This window comes from Leptodactylus fuscus, chromosome 6 (assembly GCF_031893055.1).
Source record: "Leptodactylus fuscus isolate aLepFus1 chromosome 6, aLepFus1.hap2, whole genome shotgun sequence".
Taxonomy (NCBI): domain Eukaryota; kingdom Metazoa; phylum Chordata; class Amphibia; order Anura; family Leptodactylidae; genus Leptodactylus; species Leptodactylus fuscus.
In genome coordinates this window covers 23,549,017-23,569,587 of record NC_134270.1, presented here as the reverse complement: position 1 = coordinate 23,569,587, position 20,571 = coordinate 23,549,017, and the positions used below count along the sequence as shown (strand labels likewise).

General features: G+C 47.7%; 1 protein-coding gene across 1 annotated transcript; it reads right to left on the bottom strand.

Annotated features, from left to right (window-relative positions):
- Positions 1–8,584: 8,584 nt before the first annotated feature.
- Positions 8,585–13,832, bottom strand: LOC142209957 (glutathione S-transferase P 1-like). Its single transcript, XM_075278992.1, has 7 exons — positions 13,763–13,832; positions 13,095–13,130; positions 12,594–12,700; positions 11,719–11,806; positions 11,211–11,269; positions 10,371–10,475; positions 8,585–9,874 (listed from the first exon to the last, which is right to left on the bottom strand). The coding sequence occupies exons 1-7, from the start codon at positions 13,830–13,832 to the stop codon at positions 9,692–9,694; spliced, it is 648 nt and encodes a 215-aa protein (XP_075135093.1). The 3' UTR covers positions 8,585–9,691.
- Positions 13,833–20,571: the final 6,739 nt, after the last annotated feature.

Below are 20,571 nucleotides of genomic sequence, written 5' to 3'. Positions count from 1 at the left end.
AGGACTGAGGACACCAGGAGCTTCACCTACAGCTGCCATCTAATAAAGAAGTTTCTCTGCAGCCGGGACTTCCCACTCCCAGCAGTGAATCATTGCCTAGCCTAGATTGTACTGTGTGGTGACAGAGAGAAGTCTGCTGCGATGATCCACTTTCTGCTTCACAAATGTAAGCCAGAGAGCTCTCTTCCTCTTCTTCTGCAACGAGGTCTTCCCCGCGTCTTCTTACTTCTCGGCCCTAGGGCAAGCCGACTGCGCATGCCCGCTGGCCACGAGAAAATGACCTCTTACAATACTGTGGCCATTTTTCTTGTGGTCGTGGACATGCATAGTCAGCTTGCCCTAGGCCCGAGGCCTAGAAGTAAGAAGGCGCCACCGGAAGAAGACATGGTGAAGACCTTGTTACAGAAGAAGAGGCGGCGCTGGAGAGCTCTCTGGCAGCATTGGGGCCCGCCCCCAGTGCTGCGAGAGAGCTCATTTACATACCGAGAAAAACCGGGATTGTAGGTGAATGGTGGCGCAGAGAAGAAAAGGAAAGGTAGAAGAATAGCTAAAGGGTATTCCGACGTGGTACCTAGAAAAAACAGTGTGTGAATGTTAGGATCACTTTAAACATTTTGCAGAGCTTTAAAGATTTTCTTTAAATATCTTGTGGTCACAGTCTGGTTTTCTTGATCAGTTGCCAGTGGATACGACCATAATCCAAGACTTTTCTAAGGTCAAAGATTCGGCTATGATTTCCTTATAGTGGCCAGGATATCTTCTGATACATGTAGTGTCCCTGCCTGATAACCCGGCTACAATAAGAAAATCATGGCTGGGTTCCTGACAAGTCCTAGACCTTAGAAAGTTTCTGCATTTGTGGTCATATCCATTGGCAACCGATCAAGACAACAGACTCTCACTACTAAGATAGTTAGAGAAAATCTTTAAAGGGATTCTACCATTAAACTACCTTTTTTTTCTAAGTACCACGTCGGAATAGCCTGCATGCAGGGTTCCTCTGTCCGCTTGAGAAGTCGGACATCTTCTCTTGCGGACAGGGAAGGACGGGCACGGAGTGCAAAAGAACGCACCCGATGCCCATTCAAGTGAATGACAGGTGTCACGGACACATCTAGTGTCCGCTCCTAGTGTCCGTGACAGATTTTGAGCGGACACTAGGAGCGGACACTACATGTCGGACACCGACGGTAGTGTGAACGCTCCATTAGAATTAGAGAGTTAGAGGGTTAGGGTTAGAGAGTTAGGGTAATAGGTTTAGGGCTAGGGGGTTAGGGTTAGGGGTAAAGGTTATGGAGATAGTGGATTATGGGGTAAGGTAGTGTCAGGGTGATTTGATTTACTTGGGCTTATGGGATAGTGATTTTGGGTTCTGGATAGGGTTAGAGGGTGAGGGATAGGGTTAGAGGGTTAAACAGAGTTAGGGTTAGGGTTAGAGTGTTAGGATTAAGGGGTTAGGGTGCTTAGGGTTAGAGGGTTAGAAATAGGGTTAGGGGGTTTGGGTTAAAATTAGGGGGTTAGGGTTGGGTTAGGGATAGAAACATTAGGGATAGAAACACACTGCACATGGAAAAAGACAAAGTTGTGTGTTCCTTTAACTAAAAAAATAAATAAAAATCAGCTAGAGAACAAAAACTGCTTTAGGGTGCATTCACACTGAGTAAACGCTAGCTTATTTTGTAGAGTAAAATTACACTTGTAAATTTTGCTATCCCATTGATTTCAATGACATTTTACAGGCGTATTTTTACAGGCGTATTTTTTACAGGCGTATTTTTACACTTGTAAAAAAATATCATTGAAGTCAATGGGATAGCAAAATTTACAAGTGTAATTTTACTCTACAAAATAAGCTAGCGTTTACTCAGTGTGAACTTACCCTTAGGGTGAATTCACACTGAGTAAACGCTAGCTTATTCTGAACGTAAAACACGTTCAGAATAAGCGGCGTCTAAAGCAGCTCCATTCATTTCTATGGGAGCGGGGATACGAGCGCTCCCCATAGAAATGAATGGGCTGCTTCTTTCACTCCGTGCAGTCCCATTGAAGTGAATGGGGAGTGCCGGCGTGTACGCTCCGGCATGAGCAGAGCTCCGTGCACGGAGTGAAAGAAGCAGCCCATTCATTTCTATGGGGAGCGCTCGTATCCCCGCTCCCATAGAAATGAATGGAGCTGCTTTAGACGCCGCTTATTCTGAACGTGTTTTACGTTCAGAATAAGCTAGCGTTTACTCAGTGTGAATTCACCCTTAAGCTCTCATTGAAATGAATAGGAGACTCAGGAGGCAGTTTTTGGAGTCAAACTGTGCCTGCAATAAAACCCCTGTGAAAATTAGTATTCCTCACTTACCTATATCTGTTTGTGGAAAAGCTGGGCTGTCCCGTAATATGGCGGCCAGTAGAGCTGTCACAGGTGAGGTGGGCAGAATCACTGCGGCGTCTGCAGACACCGATCTAGTTAAAACCCATCCTGCGAGTGAACAGTCTTGTAAACCACTTGCGGTTTACAAGACAGAGCAGGCAGCATGTCTGCTCTCTGCATAGGCTGGCGGCGGCACGATGCTAAGATGTCGTGGTATTGCGCCACAGGCGTGATACGTGTGGACTCTGCGCATAGAGCACGGATCAAGAAGAGGAGGCAGCGGGGGCCCCATTCATCAGGATCACAGATAGGAGAGTATAATGTTTTTTTTTTTTTGTTTTTTTTTTGTGCATTTGTGGGATTTTTCATAGTTTAAGGAGATGGTTAGGAGGGGGTAATATAAGGGAATATTCATTAGAGGCCTTAGGGTGGTTATTTATATAAGGGGGCATTGTGAACATTAGGGGGGTCATTTATATAAGGGCTATTAGAGGGCATAATTTATATAAGGGGTCATTAGGGGTGCAGTATTTATGTCAGGAGGAACCAGAGGCATAATATAAGGGAGCAATTCATTTAAATAAAGGGGCACTTGGGCTTTATTAAGGCTAAGACCCCACATAGCGGCTGCAGGAAAAAAAGCAGTGCAGGAAAAACTGTGGCAGTAAAGCAACACGGTTTTCACAGATCGTCTCCAGTTTCCTCTGCAGACTTTCTGCTTCCATTATATTTATAAGCCAGCATTTCCATAGGTATAACTGACATGTTACAATTTCCAAAACCACAACAGTTTTGGAAATCGCAGCATGTCCACTACGGATATTTTTCTGCAATGTGTGGATGGGATTTGCTAGAATTCTTTGCAGGAACTGTAATATGCATTTACAGCGTGGCCACACCACAGCTCTTACGCCATGTGCAGCCTGGTCTTAAGGAGTTTTCCCCCTCATTTTTATTGATGATCTATCTTGAGAATTGGTTCTGCCGGAGGCTCGTCTGTGAGGAGGTGGAATCTAAGATCGCTCCACAGCAGTCTCCATTGTGGTCCGATCTTAGACTCCGCCTCCTCCAGCAGAACCAGCATTGATTGGCCGAATGCTGTACTCTGTATGGCATTCTGCCAATCAACGCTGGTCAATGCATTCCTATGGGAAAAAGTCAGCTCCCGCATATGGCAAGCTGACAGGGATCCCAACGAGATAGTGGCGTAACACAGGTACTTGGGCATAATGTAGCAGAGCTGAGTGTGCGCTGAGCTTTGCTATACCCGAGATGTAGTACAGAGCTGAGTGTGTGACAGGAGGAGTAGATAGAGGGGTGGTTGGGTGTAGTGCAGAGCTGTGGAATCAACGATCCAAAAGACAAAGGGGTGAAATATTTTAGCAGGGTGAGGGGTGACGGCCGGGAGAGGTGAGGGGAAACGGTCAATGCAAGTAGTAGGGAGAGAAGAACAAAGAAACCTGGAGACTTCTACTTGTGTTACCGGCTCATAGAATAAGTGTGAAGAAGATGAAGTGCGGGAGGGAGGATATCAAGGCAGCTCGGTGTGAAATAAGTCGGCTCAGAGATCTGTGATAGGCGTCTGCTGCTTGGGAGTAAGGAAGGAGTCAAAAGTTTCAATGAGACATTCTGGGTTATTGGAGAGGGGGGTGAGAGCGGTGAAGCAGGATTATTTGGTGAGGTGGGGGCAGGGGTATCGGTTTTCAGTGTGAACTTGTAATGGAGGAATCTGCTGACATATTTACTCCACCTGGGGCAATACTGAAGGAAAAGTGGTCAGAACTGGAAGAAGAACAGGTCAGGTGTGTCATCGTCTTCATGTGAAGGAGAAGTAGTAAGTTGTGTCTGACGTGTCTGTAAGTGGCCGTCTCCTCCCAGTAGGTGGCGGCACAGCATTGACAGTGTGTAAATAGGTGCAGTGGTGATTGGGGGGGGGGCAAATGGAACAACAACATGTTGCATGAGAGGAGATGGAGTCTTCCTCCCCGCAATGGAAGACTCATGGAAATTTAGAATTTTTTTGCACAAATAAGATTTTTTTTTTCAAAAATGGTGGTTTATTGAGTTTAGTGACCGACATGCCACTTCCCTCAGAGAGGACAAGGTGTCATTGGCCCCATCAAATTTATCATCATTTATGTCAGCTTTCTGTCAGTAATGGCCGAGCTCTGAGCCTGAAGGAGCTGGCGTAGGTTTCTGTTTAGGTGCACTGACCTCGGTCGGTGCACCTAATGTAGGATGAGGCGGCACCTTGGCATAAATTAGGTGCACACTCTGTTTAGTCAGTCTAGATAAATCCGCACTGTACGCCCTATAGGTGATGGATGCCGATGCATGTTATCCGTCACAGACACTTAACGCACAAGGCCTGTAAACGTGATGTGAACTGAGCCTTAATCTGCAAAAAATTCACTTTCTATTTGCATCAAGAATTTTGGCTAAAGGTAATGAAGTCCTGTTAATAATTCACCACCAAGCAGAGGATCGGAACGATAAGAACGGCTGATGGCTTGAAAAAGCGCTTTGGCGGTGACGCGCCTTCCTATGTGTCGCGTCACCGTCTCTTCCCATATGACTTTTACATGTTTGAGATAAAGACAATTCTTATACATTGATCCAGGCTGGGTGAGCACCCGCGGATTTTATCTTTATTCTATTTACACTTGTACTTATATTTGGGATGAAGAGCGCCACCCCTACAGGAATCGCCACCATCAGGAAAGTGTTTGCCCTCCAGCAGACGTAGCGAGGTTGTGGCGGTGCCGCCTGTGCATTCTCTCTTTGTATTAGTAATATGGATATATGGAGACAAGCCGTACGGATCTAGTCTGTTAGAGATCACTTTCGCGGGACGTTCCGCTCCTCGTACCAACCACTTGGTCACATCTCATTGTCCTATCATACTATTACCTATATAACATATACATTATACATCCTTACTAATATTATAAGAACGTTTGTGTGTTTGGATGTTTGTTCTGATATCACGCCGCAACGGGCAAACGGATTTCACTGAAATTTCGCACATACCTAGAATGGCACCCGGAAAAGAACAAAGGCGACTCACCATCCCCGTATATATTGCCAAATTTGCCGATCGCGAGCACTGAATTCACGATCCGTGTGGGCTGAAGGACCTGAGCTGACGTCACCACATCAGGCGCGGGCCTCCAATTGGACCAGGCAACTGCGGGCCGGCCGCACACTCACTGGAAGAAAATGGCGGCGTGCATGCCGGCAGCCAAGAGCCGCACCTGTCGGCATTGCTGGAGCCCAGCGCGCGACATGGAGCGGTGAATCCGCTGGAGCCCCAAGGGTCGGAAGGGGAAGAGGGAACTGTGCCGAACTCCTGCAGACCGCCATCTACCTGTGCCACGCGCCGTGCATGGCTGCAGCAGCTGCGCTGCACGATCTGCCAACCTTATGCACCCCTGTAACCTCGGCACACGGGGAGCCCGGGGTGGGGTGGGGTGAGCTCGGAGTCACAGGTTCGGGTTGGGGGGGTGGTTAGAGAGGGAAAAAACGGGACGCAGGGTGGGGGAGGGGAAGGGGGGGTGGGGTGGGAAGAGGGCCCAGGGTCGCGGGTTGGGGAGGGAGGACGGAGCGAGGGAATGTTGGAGCGTGTAGGGAAATAAGTGTGTGGGGGGGGGGGCAGCGGGGCGCAAGGTGGGGGTCCATGGGCGCACTGGTGTTGGAAAGGCTCGCTGCGGCTACAAGGCAAAGGCAGGGGGGCCGAGGCGGCACTGCAGGTGGGGCAAGCAGGGGGTGAAGGGCCACGCACGAAGTCGCAGGTACTGCTAGTACATTATACCGGCCAGATGTTGGGTTTTCTAGGACGATGGCGACATAGGCCGCAGTTCTGTGCTCATCCAGGGTCTCCCTAGGGTACAATTACTGTCAGTTCCGATTCTCCGGGGAAGGAAGGGGGATGAACGCTGAGTCAGCGGGAGGAGATCTAGACGTAATCCAAGAATCTCCCACAAAGTCCTCCATCGTTATACAAAACATGAAACCCTATACACACGGCAGAATATGCAAAGGACTTTGCTGCCATGGAAAGTATCGAGACCTCATTGAATGAATCGCGTGATTTGGCTTGCCTTGGCAGCAGCTGCCTGGCATTGGTTGCTAAAGTTCAGATTCCGGTTCAGCCATATTCCCAAGTGTCTCTTATATCCATACTGGCTATATATTACATAACTGTATGGTACACTAAAGACTGGCAGGAGAACTGTCCGCAGATTGTATACAAGAGCAGATAACACAAGGCGCTAGTCACAAGACGGACTGATCATAAGATTCCTGACTGGTCAAGGGTCACACAAAGAATGGAGAAAAAATCAGACACAGAAAGGCAAAAGGGTCGACTGTGCGTAGAGAAGAATCTGAGTAATGGACAGAGCGGGTGGCAGCGGTCACCATCATGGTGGTATTAAGGGCAATGTGTGCCCCGGGGTCACTGCCACCACCGACCTGCAGGACTCTACCAACTGTATGTGGGACTACAAGACAAGGTGTACAGAACAATGGAGGAGTGGGGCGCTATAGGCAGTACACGCTGACACTTCTCTATGGTAACTCACAGACTGCTTGGGTCTATGGCCTACAGAGGTCAAGGGGCATATACAGGGCGTTAGGTGGCACAATGGGGTCACCCCATTGTGCCACCAGATTGGCCAGAAATATAAAGGTCATGATACTGTATGTAGGCATAACGAGGGCATTGTAGTTATGAGGGCACATCATTGTATATTGGAAAATGTGGGATGCATTTTAGTATATGGGACATATAAGGGAGCTTTATTCTATATGGGGCAACATGGGGATCATTATAATATACGGTGCACAACAACACTATAAACTGCAGTATCACACACAGTCCTCGGGTTAGAGTGGCACTGTTACTAAGAAGTATTATTAGGCTCTGTCCCAACTTGTGTTTGTGATTTGCATATCATTAATATGTAGGTTTAATTATACATTATACATATAGGACCTGCTACAGATGTTGCATCAGGACCTCGGAGCTTCATATTACACCTGAGGAGGAGACGGGTAGGAGAACCAGTATGTCCCGAAATCTGAGCTCCAGAAGGAAACCTGCAACTTGTAGACGTGACCTGAACACCTGCCGAGCCAAAGACACTCCATGAGAAAAAATAATCCTGCCTGGCCTGTAGTCCGGATACAAGATGAGATACGGCAGGACATGGAGGTATATACAGGATCTGTATGGTATATAGCAGTACATTTACCACAGATGTTACACCTGTAGCCTGGATACAGGATGAGAAACGGCAGGACATGGAGGTATATACAGGCTCTGTATGGTATATAGCAGTACATTTACCACAGATGTTACACCTGTAGTCTGGATACAAGATGAGATACGGCAGGACATGGAGGTATATACAGAATCTGTATGGTATATAGCAGTACATTTACCACAGATGTTACACCTGTAGTCTGGATACAAGATGAGATACGGCAGGACATGGAGGTATATACAGGCTCTGTATGGTATATAGCAGTACATTTACCACAGATGTTACACCTGTAGTCTGGATACAAGATGAGATACGGCAGGACATGGAGGTATATACAGGCTCTGTATGGTATATAGCAGTACATTTACCACAGATGTTACACCTGTAGCCTGGATACAAGATGAGATGCAGCAGGACATGGAGGTATATACAGGATCTGTATGGTATATAGTAGTACATTTACCACAGATGTTACACCTGTAGTCTGGATACAAGATGAGATACGGCAGGACATGGAGGTATATACAGGATCTGTATGTATCCTGTGGCCTGTAGATCCTGCACACTTGTAGGTTAGTGATGTCCCAGCTGGTCCCATAAATACTGGACTGGTGACCGGGCAGGACCAGTGTTGTAATCTAGTAGAGACATTCCAGGGAAACCCTTGTGTGTGGGCGAGCATTATCCTACAGGTGCCTGTTCTCCACCCTGCTATAGATGTCCTGTCCATATCACTGAGCTGTTATTGTCCTCATATCGCTGGACGGTGGACAAGGACACGGGGTCTTCTTCTCCTTTAATCCCAGATCTCATCCAGACTATAAAGCGATGATGGAAATCTTCTAGTATTTAACTAGACTTTGGTGTCTCCATGTTAACAGACAACAAACAAGCCTGTGTAGTCTGATCCTGTAGTAACACATATGAGGGTTTGTAACAAAGAAGACAAGTCACATTGAAAATGACAACTACAGACGTTTATTAAGAAAATAACAAAACAAACCCATTTGCTTGGGCAGTGAATAGAGGAGAGTTACTGGGGCTACATGGGGGGGCGCCATGTTACTGGGGCTACATGGGGGGCACAATGTTACTGCAGCTACATGGGGGGGTGCCATGTTACTGGGGTACATGGGGGGGCGCCATGTTACTGGGGATACATGGGGGGGCCATATGTTACTGGGGCTACATGGGGGGGTGCCATGTTACTGGGTATACATGGGGGGGTGCCATGTTACTGGGGATACATGGGGGGGTGCCATGTTACTGGGGCTACATGGGGGGTGCCATGTTACTGGGGCTACATGTGGGTGCCATGTTACTGGGGCTACATGGGGGGGTGCCATGTTACTGGGGATACATGGGGGGGTGCCACGTTACTGGGGCTACATGGGGGGCCATGTTACTGGGGCTACATGGGGGGGTGCCATGTTACTGGGGATACATGGGGGGTGCCATGTTACTGGGGCTACATGGGGGGCCATGTTACTGGGGATACATGGGGCGCCATGTTACTGGGGCTACATGGGGGGGTGCCATGTTACTGGGGCTACATGTGGGTGCCATGTTGCTGGGGATACATGGGGGGGTGCCATGTTACTGGGGCTACATGGGGGGCCATGTTACTGGGGATACATGGGGGCGCTATGTTACTGGGGCTACATGGGGGGGTGCCATGTTACTGGGGCTACATGTGGGTGCCATGTTGCTGGGGCTACATGGGGGGTGCCATGTTACTGGGGCTACATGGGGGGCGCCATGTTACTGGGGCTACATGGGGGGGCGCCATGTTACTGGGGATACATGGGGGCGTAATGTTACTGGGGCTACATGGGGGGGCGCCATGTTACTGGGGCTACATGGGGGGGCCATGTTACTGCGGCTACATGGGGGGCCATGTTACTGGGGATACATGGGGGGGCGCCATGTTACTGGGGCTACATGGGGGGGGGCGCCATGTTACTGCGGCTACATGGGGGCGCCATGTTACTGGGGCTACATGGGGGGGTGCTGTGACCGAGGTATTTTGGGTTGTAAACAATAACCTCTCCCTTCTGTTTGTTTATTTCTTAAGCATCATTGGTCGATTTTTGCGAGCGTCTGAGTTCAAGTATTCACTGAGTTTAGGGCGAGAAGAAATGCGATCAATGTATGCAGTAAGGAGAGGAAAGGAAGAAAGGCATGCTGGGAATAAGGCAAGGTGAATTTGCAGGAGGTCCAGGAGGTTGTAATCTGCATAGGAGATCTGTGGGGACAAGAAGTGACAGTAAGTTGTCATAGGTCGGACAGTCAGTCCTCACACTTTCCTTTAATCCCCTATAGAATCACCTACAGTGGCTTGCAAAAGTATTCACACCCCTTCAACTTTTTCATATGTATATCTGTTCTGTGAAGGCCTCAGTGGTTTGTTAGAGGACACTAGTGAACAAACAGCAGCATGAAGACCAAGGAACTCACCAGAAAGCTCAGAGATAAGGTTGTGGAGAAGTGTAAAGCAAGGTCAGGTTATAAGAACATCTCCCAAGGAGCCCTGCTCAATCCATCATATATATCTGCACCTCCAGTGGGTCTGAAGAGACCCCAGAGAATAAGCTTTTCTGGTTCAGACAGAAATGGGTGAACCTGTGGGTGAATCTCTCAAAAAGGGAAAAGAATCTCGAGAGTTTTGCCCATCTCTGATTGACAATCTCAACTTCTACCCCTGTAAGAAGTGGTAAATCGGATCATCTTACAAAAATTACCTTATCTCCGACCAGATATTTGGTTCCATTACAGTTCTGGGAAAGAATTCTCTCGAATGCTGACAAGTGATTGGGGAGATCGGCTTCATACTTATCTTTAGTCTCCTATTGTAAAAAAAGAAAGATATCTATAAACCTCTCCTATATCTTCCTATCTACTGGAAGCTATACATAGGGGCAAATATATAACTGCACCAGTCATTGTATATTAAAAGAACCTATCTATCTGCAGGGCTGGGGTGATATGCTGGTTCTGATTACACTAACCTATCTATCTGCAGGGCTGGGGTGATATGCTGGTTCTGGTGACAGTAACCTATCTATCTGCAGATTTGGGTGATTTGCTGATTTATCATTAAATAAAACACAAGTTTTACAGAATTATTACCCTAAAAACTATCTATCAGTCTCCTCGGTTCTTCCTGCTCTATAACCTGCTGGTAATTATGGTCTGGTTAGATGGATCCAGATTTCTGCTGATAGAAGGAACATCATTTGGCGCAAGCAGCGGGAATAGATGGGATCTTCCTATCAGCTGTGAACATTTCAGGCTGGTGGAGGATTTGTGGGGGGAAGGGTTTCTGATACACATGGGGGTATCTAATAAAGTGGCCATTCAGTCTATCTATCTATCTATCTATCTATCTATCTATCTATCTATCTATCTATCTATCTATCTATCTCCTATCTATCTATCTATCTCCTATCTATCTATCTATCTCCTATCTATCTATCTCCTATCTATCTATCTATCTATCTATCTATCTATCTATCTATCTATCTATCCATCCATCCATCTATCTGTATTAGAATACTTCTTCCTTCTTTGTCTATACGTACAAGCTCATCGTTCACCATGTCAATGAGCGCGCTCTCCTGGTTACTGCCCCCGGCAATACCTGGCAGGATAACATATATAGGGGGTAAATATCAGGACACATAATAACAAAGTAATATTTCATCATCATCATTTCACACTAACATTATCAGTTCGTTGCTCTTATCCGTCATGAGAGTAATGCACATTATATGTAGTAGAGTGGCCTCCACCTCGTCCATTCTTATTGACTCTAATGTAAGAAACATCATCACTTTGCTCCTAATACTCCAGGAGCATAGAGGGGAGGAATGGTGATGTAGGGAGCGAACGCAGAGATGAAGTCAGGACATTCCTCCCGCCAAACGGGACAGGACCCGGAATCCAAGACTATCCCACTGAATCTGGCAAAGTTAAGAGGTATGAGACTGAATACAGAGACCAGACACTGGGGCCCCGTCTGCATCAGTCACTATATACAGGTAATGTGAACCTGCCCTAATATTTTATCAGAGAGGTGCAGACACTCACCATATTTACGCCCAAGGTAGCGCAGAATGCTGTTACTCTGGTACAGAACAAAGTCTCCATCTTTAAACTTTGGTAGCTGACCAAAAACCTGCAAGACATCCCAAAGACTGAGCCAAAGGATAAAAGAGTGCCCCCTAGTGGTGACTGTCTAATCTGTATGTAGTGAGCTCTTCCTAGTGGTGACTGGTTAATCTGTATGTAGTGAGCTCCCCCTAGTGGTGACTGTCTAATATGTATGTATTGAGCTCCTCCTAGTGGTGACTGTCTAATCTGTATGTAGTGAGCTCCTCCTAATGGTGACTGTCTAATCTGTATGTAGTGAGCTCCTCCTAGTGGTGACTGTATAATCTGTATGTAGTGAGCTCCTCCTAGTGGTGACTGTCTAATCTGTATGTAGTGAGCTCCTCCTAGTGGTGACTGTCTAATCTGTATGTAGTGAGCTCCTCCTAGTGGTGACTGTATAATCTGTATGTAGTGAGCTCCCTCTAATGGTGACTGTATAATCTGTATGTAGCGAGCTCCCTCTAATGGTGACTGTATAATCTGTATGTAGTGAGCTCCCTGTAGTGGTGACTGTATACTCTGTATATAGTGTGCTCCTCCTAATGGTGACTGTATAATCTGTATGTAGTGAGCGCCCCCTAGTGGTGACTGTATAATCTGTATGTAGTGAGCTCCCTCTAGTGGTGACTGTATAATCTGTATGTAGTGAGCTCCTCCTAATGGTGACTGTATAATCTGTATGTAGTGAGCGCCCCCTAGTGGTGACTGTATAATCTGTATGTAGTGAGCTCCTCCTAGTGGTGACTGTCTAATCTGTATGTAGTGAGCTCCCTCTAGTGGTGACTGTATAATTTATCAATAATGGAACTTACTGCCTCTTTCTTAAGGTTTCCTGAAGTCCAGTCTGAAATTTGCACCTCCTCTTCTTCCCATGTCGCCCCCTGGTCTCCGAGGAGCAGACGTATGTTTTCAGCTCTACCTATAGATAAACATTTTTTTTTTAACATGAATAATAAATGGGATGTCTCGGGTTAAAAATGGATCTTTTCTTTTTTCAAAAACTCTCCATGGTCTGTGTTTGGCCCTACAGCTCAGTTTCAAATATTGCACTACCAGATTTAGCCTATTTATATGTGTGGCGCTGTTTCTAGGGGAAAACACATACCTATTAATACAATACGATAATATTGAACTGATCAGTGCTAAGGCTGCGTTCACATGGGACATCTCTGATGTTAATGGCATTGTATGATGTCCTGCTTATATGTATAGTGTCCAGTTTATAGTTTATTTTTGGTATCGGTATACTCCCTTCCCCCTACTGACAACATATACAGATGTATGGGGTAGTTACATAGGGTTCACTTACTTACCCCTTAGTGGGAAATAGGTTATCACATATCCACTCACTAGAAAAGAACAAAAAGAAAAGGTTAAAAAGATTTCTTGTTCTTGGGTGTATATACCATATCCAGCCACAAGAGGGCCCTGGAGAGTGGGGGGGCCCTTACTTAGTGCTGAGAGCCCCCTCTGTAGTAAACTGAGATATCATAAAGTGCAGATGGAGGCAAATAAGCCCCAAACTCTCCTGCCTCCGGAGCTAAGGGATGTAGTACTAACCATCACCAGACAGGGGCCCTATGTCCTTGCTATGGGGCCCTATGTGATGAAGACGACACTGATAAAGGAGGAATCTGCCCTATAACCTACTTAGTAACTGATCGGAGGCGTCATCCAGGAGACGGTGCATGAAGCGCGCTGCAAATATTGTCATATGGCCACACCCCCTTTCACTACAGACACACCCACTTTCACTAGAATCACACCCCTTTCACTAGCACCACACACCCTGTCATTAGAGCCACACCCCCTTGTAGAGACATCTGACATGGACACAATGTACTGGTCACGCCCCTTTCATTAGAGCCACACCCACTTTCACTAGCACCACACCCCCTGCTATTCGAGCCACCCCTCCTCCTCTTAGAGACATGTGACATGGACACTTAAAGGGGTGTTCCCATGATGATTGTTCACTAACCTGCAGGCTGTTGTGCTCTCTTCACTTCCTGTTTTTCTCGGCACATTGGTGGGCAGGGTTTCACTTGCATGGGATTGGTTGTAAATGAATTACCACAGTGTGAAGCTGATGTAGCAGAGCTGGATTTGAGTCAGTTTGCATTACATACATTGCATTACATTACTCCCTATCTCAGCCCTTATCAGCCAAATTCAATTAAACCGACTGATAAGAGCTCAGAAGTCCCAGAGCTCTCACCTCCCCCATCTGAGAAGCTCTAAGCAGCTCCGCTACTTAAAAGACACAAACATCTCAGAGATGCTCCCAGCCCCTACCTCCCCCCCTGAGAGCAGGCAGCTACATCACTTGACAAATGAGCAGATAATCACAAGGGCCATAGAAACGGAGTGTAAACAATAAAGTGAATAAATTAAGATAGAAGCCAAACAAAGCAGTTTTGATAAAGCAATGTATTTAGGAAAAGTCTTATAACCACATAAACTAGCAGTATAGATAGGATCCTTGTGATGGGACAACCCTTTAATGTATCGGTCACGCCCCTTTATGTTCTCACATCACCTATGTATTATGACCTACACTCACCGGCCACTTTATTAGGTACACCTGTCCAACTGCTCGTTAACACTTAATTTCTAATCAGCCAATCACATGGCGGCAACTCAGTGCATTTAGGCATGTAGACATGGTCAAGACAATCTCCTGCAGTTCAAACCGAGCATCAGTATGGGGAAGAAAGGTGATTTGAGTGCCTTTGAACGTGGCATGGTTGTTGGTGCCAGAAGGGCTGGTCTGAGTATTTCAGAAACTGCTGATCTACTGGGATTTTCACGCACAACCATCTCTAGGGTTTACAGAGAATGGTCCGAAAAAGAAAAAACATCCAGTGAGCGGCAGTTCTGTGGGCGGAAATGCGTTGTTGATGCCAGAGGTCAGAGGAGAATGGCCAGACTGGTTCGAGCTGATAGAAAGGCAACAGTGACTCAAATAGCCACCCGTTACAACCAAGGTAGCCAGAAGAGCATCTCTGAACGCCGCACAGTACGTCCAACTTTGAGGCAGATGGGCTACAGCAGCAGAAGACCACACCGGGTGCCACTCCTTTCAGCTAAGAACAGGAAACTGAGGCTACAATTTGCACAAGCTCATCGAAATTGGACAATTGAAGATTGGAAAAACGTTGCCTGGTCTGATGAGTCTCGATTTCTGCTGCGACATTCGGATGGTAGGGTCAGAATTTGGCGTCAACAACATGAAAGCATGGATCCATCCTGCCTTGTATCAACGGTTCAGGCTGGTGGTGGTGGTGTCATGGTGTGGGGAATATTTTCTTGGCACTCTTTGGGCCCCTTGGTACCAATTGAGCATCGTTGCAACGCCAAAGCCTACCTGAGTATTGTTGCTGACCATGTCCATCCCTTTATGACCACAATGTACCCAACATCTGATGGCTACTTTCAGCAGGATAATGCAATGCCATGTCATAAAGCTGGAATCATCTCAGACTGGTTTCTTGAACATGACAATGAGTTCACTGTACTCCAATGGCCTCCACAGTCACCAGATCTCAATCCAATAGAGCATCTTTGGGATGTGGTGGAACGGGAGATTCACATCATGGATGTGCCGCCGACAAATCTGCGGCAACTGTGTGATGCCATCATGTCAATATGGACCAAAATCTCTGAGGAATGCTTCCAGCACCTTGTTGAATCTATGCCACGAAGAATTGAGGCAGTTCTGAAGGCAAAAGGGGGTCCAACCCGTTACTAGCATGGTGTACCTAATAAAGTGGCCGGTGAGTGTATAACCGGTGGATTTAGGATCATTCTGCCATTCCCAACACAACCTCGTCCCCCCCCCCCCCCCCCCCAGGAAAATCCTCTGCTGCGCCCCCTACAGTATAAAGGGCAATGCAGGTGAAGAAATCCCAGAAAAGAGGTCAATACACATTACAGCCCTGTCCGCCTCCAGGGGAATGTTCACACAATGCAGAAATATACCTGGGAAATCCTCAGGGCGAATTAATACTGAAAACCATGATCAGAAGCCCCGGGGAGGTGAGTACATCATGGAAGGTTCTGATGTGACCCCAAGTGTCATCCAAGGGCACTCCGCTGCAATCTCAGCCCCACATTACATGAGTGCTCGGCCGTGTGTATGGGGTCTTATGTATATATGACTTCCCTTATACTGCAGTACCAGATGCAGCCTATGGAGGAGAGGGGCGCTAAGGAGTAAGCAGTAAAGGGTGCATTCACACTGAGTCTACGCTCAGCTGATTCTGAACGTAAAACATGTTCCGAATCAGCGCGTACAAAGCAGATCCCATTCATTTCTAAGGGAGCCGGCATACGCGCGTATCACATTGAAAGCAATAGGGGAAAAAAGCCTCCCATTCATTTCAATGGGGAGCACACGTATACCGGCACCCATAGAAATGAATGGGATCTGCTATGTACGCGCTGATTCGGAACATGTTTTACGTTCAGAATCAGCTGAGCGTAGACTCAGTGTGAATGCACCCTAAGGACTGACAATTTTGGATACTGTGGGGCCCCACTGGCTATAAAGGGCCCGTCAGGGATTCCCTGGTTCTGCCCTGGATTAAAGAGTTTGCAGCAGTTTTTTTGTCCACAATTTCAGACAGACTGTGTGTGATGTGAACACAGTCTAAGAAATAACTTAAGCATCAATCAGAGCGAGTCCATGAGAAGACGTCTCCTTACTTGTGAGTCCGCTGGTCTGGGTGGTGTCGCCTCCTGTAGCCGGGGTGTAGTGACTGCTCACAGTCTATACTGTCCTCTAATGTAATGTGCGGCTTCTGCTGAGTCATTGTAAGAGACAGGAACACAACAGAGGGGAGGGGGTACAAAGGAGGAAGTGAGGAGGGGGCCGGAGAAGGAGAACAGGAAGGACCTGAGCTGTAGAAGGGAACCTGCACCTTCCAGACTTCACCCAATTCATTACATTAATACATGAGAGCAGTGGCGTAACTAGGAATGGCAGGGCCCCGTGGCGAACTTTTGACATGGGGCCCCCCCCAAACCCACGCCGAAGACCTCAACCGACCCCCTCCTCAGAACTCTATTATGTCCCTTAGTAAGCCCTGCACACAGTATTAACCCCAATAGTGGCCCCTGCACACAGTATTAACCCCAATAGTGGCCCCTGCACACAGAATTAACCCCAATAGTGGCCCCTGCACACAGTATTAACCCCAATAGTGGCCCCTGCACACAGTATTATGTCCATTAGTGTCTCCTGCACACAGTATTAACCCCAATAGTGTCCCCTGCACACAGTATTAACCCCAATAGTGTCCCCTGCACACAGTATTAACCCCAATAGTGGCCCCTGCACACAGTATTAACCCCAATAGTGTCCCCTGCACACAGTATTAACCCCAATAGTGGCCCCTGCACACAGTATTAACCCCAATAGTGGCCCCTGCACACAGTATTAACCCCAATAGTGGCCCCTGCACACAGTATTAACCCCAATAGTGGCCCCTGCACACAGTATTAACCCCAATAGTGGCCCCTGCACACAGTATTAACCCCAATAGTGGCCCCTGCACACAGAATTAACCCCAATAGTGGCCCCTGTACACAGTATTAACCCCAATAGTGGCCCCTGCACACATAGTATTAACCCCAATAGTGGCCCCTGCACACAGAATGAACCCCAATAGTGGCCCCTGCACACAGTATTAACCCCAATAGTGACCCCTGCACACAGTATTATGTCCCACTGTGGACATCCATAAACAATTATTATACTCTGGGGTCTTTTCAGACCCCAGAGTATAATAATCGGAGACCCGGGGGAATAAAAACATTTTTTTAAAAAAGTTGCTTACCTGTGCCCGGCTCCTAGGCTGTCGGCTGCCGCTCTTGTCCTGCATTAATGACGTCGGACGTCACATGACCCGGGAAGCAGACCCGGGTCATGTGACGTCAGACACGAATGAGGGAGGCCGGAGGCAGGATCGTGGAGAGGTAAGTAACAGTGTTTGTTATGTTCCTTACGCCTCCCGATCCGCTGATCATTATACTCGGGGGTCTGCAAAGACCCCCGAATATAATGATAGTGTTTGTGGGGCCCGCGGTGTCACTTGCCGATCCCGGCCCAGCCAGGATCAGCAAGTGAATGGGGCCCGTAACGGACTATTTAAAAAAAAACAAAAAACGCAGCGGTAGCGGCTGTCACCGGGCCCCCTAATGGCCCGGGCCCTGTGGCAGCTGCTACCACGGTAGTTACGCCCCTGCATGAGAGTTTGTTATTGGTGCCCCCTCCTCATAACCAGCATTTGGGCACTTGGTCCCCCCTAGGCAGCCCTCTGCACCGCACCATATCCACCAGGGGTAGGCACTCTTGTTTGTAGATCCTATAGAGCACATCTCATCATAGATTGTCACCAGCCAGGGATAAGACCAGACTGGACCAGGTCCTTCTTGCCCCATATGGTCGGTACACCCCTTATTACAGTGATGGGACACGTTTTTACATGAGCACCCCAATACAACATGTGACCAGTCTGCGTGACCTGCACCCCAATGATGTCCTGACCTTAGTGACACCATCCAAGCATGAGTAACACGGGCCTGGCCGGAGGACGGACGGAAATCACACCGAAGCAGTGGCCAAAATCTCCCGGACCAGATGTAGGACGATGGACACGATCGGCAACTCTCGGTGACGGCAACGCAACAAGAAGCCGCAAATCCTGACGTATAGCTAAAAGTCCTACTATATACAAGACGTACAGTATAACCCCTCCAGAAGACCCCCCTCATATCCAGACCAGATTCTAGAAGTGTCAGCTCAATCCTGGGGCTCACAAGGATTACAGAGAGATTTAGTATAAGGTTGTTGGTAAAATAAAAAATATATATCCTTGTACCGTGTTAGCCAGTGGATATGAAATGAAAGAAATTTTCTGAGAGAAGTCCTCAGTAGTTGATACCTTTTTTAATGGCTAACTCAAAAAGTTTTTTGATGACATATTTCGAGCTTTCGGGACTACTATAAAGGTCCCTTCATCAGGATGCCTGGCCCGACCTCTTTATCAGCCACATCCCGGCGGTGACACTACTACACTACTCTTACACAGGGTATACGGGGGCCAGTCTGCCCCACCACATATATCAGACCCCACGTCTCTGAGCCCCAGCCCTCTCTACATGTCCTCACTCTGCACTACTGCCATCCTGACTCAAGGACCTTCCAGAGGACCATGTGATCTTAGAGGTCCTTCCACATGTACATAATGCCAGAACAAAACATAGCGCAGTATGGCGGTATATCACCCCTGTACCGGTCACAACCAAGAGGCACCAATCACTTTGGGGTGGGATTTCATATCCCGTGTCCCCTTTTTTAGGTAGGGACATGCCCAAAAAATTCAACTGACACTGCTGTTCTGCAATTCTACCTTAAGGGTGCATGCACACTACGCAACGCCGGGCGTGTATCAGAGCCGTACACGCCGGCGTTACAGCAGGGCTGCCGAACACTTCCCATTCACTTCAATGGGAGCGCTCGTAAACGCCGCTGTTACAAGCGCTCCCATTGAAGTGAATGGGAAGTGTTCGGCAGTCTGCCGTAATGCCGGCGTGTACGGCTCTCATACACGCCCGGCGTTACGTAGTGTGCACGCACCCTAACATTGTACATGAGGCGAAGCAATGGCCAAGTGCAGCACTGACAAGAGGAAAAATAGGTGAGGCTGAGATTTGTTCCAGGTTCTGTATGAACTGCGCCTTAAATTGGCTTAAAATGAAGGAACCTCAGAAGATTCGTTGCGCCCATATTCATACAAAGTGAGTCTCTGCTTTGTTTCACTCCAAATGTTTGGGATGGCGTTGGAGGTGAAATTATGTAATAGGACTGGTTATTTCCACAAAATCCCAGAGTCTTAAGGGGTTAATGCTTTATTGATCAGTCTATACATGTATAGGCCACAGTCCTGTATACTATACTGTATCTCTGTATACTTGTCTATACTGATCAGTATAGGAGCATCACTTTATAGTCCAGTTCGTGGTGGGATCACCCATCTGTGACCTGGACGTAAAGCAATTGTGGGGAGATCTGGCCGTTCCCGTGTGGATCCAAAAAAAAACAAGACAAGAAAAGTACAATTAAAATAATTTATTTCCAGTGAATAGAAGAGAGATAGTGAGGATAGATGGGGGGCTTTTACTGTGTGTACATGGGGAGTGCGATATTACTGCGGATACATAGGGGGCGCTGTTATTGTGGATAGACGGGGGAGGGGGGGGGGGATGTTACTGTAGATACCTAGGGGGCGCTGTTCTTGTGGATATATGGGCATACCTCTCAACTTTTGAAGGGTAGAGAGAGGCGGTGCAGCAAATTTGGTCCCGCCCACTTTTATGTTGACTCCGCCCATTTCATTCAGGTGCTCCCACACAGTATAATCCTCCTACAGTCACCTGTACATTATATGTCCCCCCGCCATCTCTCCCCAGTTTCATATACATCCTTCATCTGCCCCCAGTTTCATGCCCCCCCTCCATCTCTGCCCCCAGTTTCAAATCCCCCAATTTCATGTCCCCCGGTCTCTGCCCAGTTTCATGCCGTTCTCCCCCCTGAAATCAGGACATACCTCCCGCCGACCGAGACCGCGGGACAGGACACCGAAATCGTGAGTGTCCCGTTAATCGGGCCGGTAGGGAGGTATCAGCTCTCCAGTCTCCTATACCCGGCATACATAGGAGCTCCCGCTCGTGAAGCATCAGTCTTACGCGATCTTTGCCCCGCCTCCGTGCGCTGTCACGGCTCAC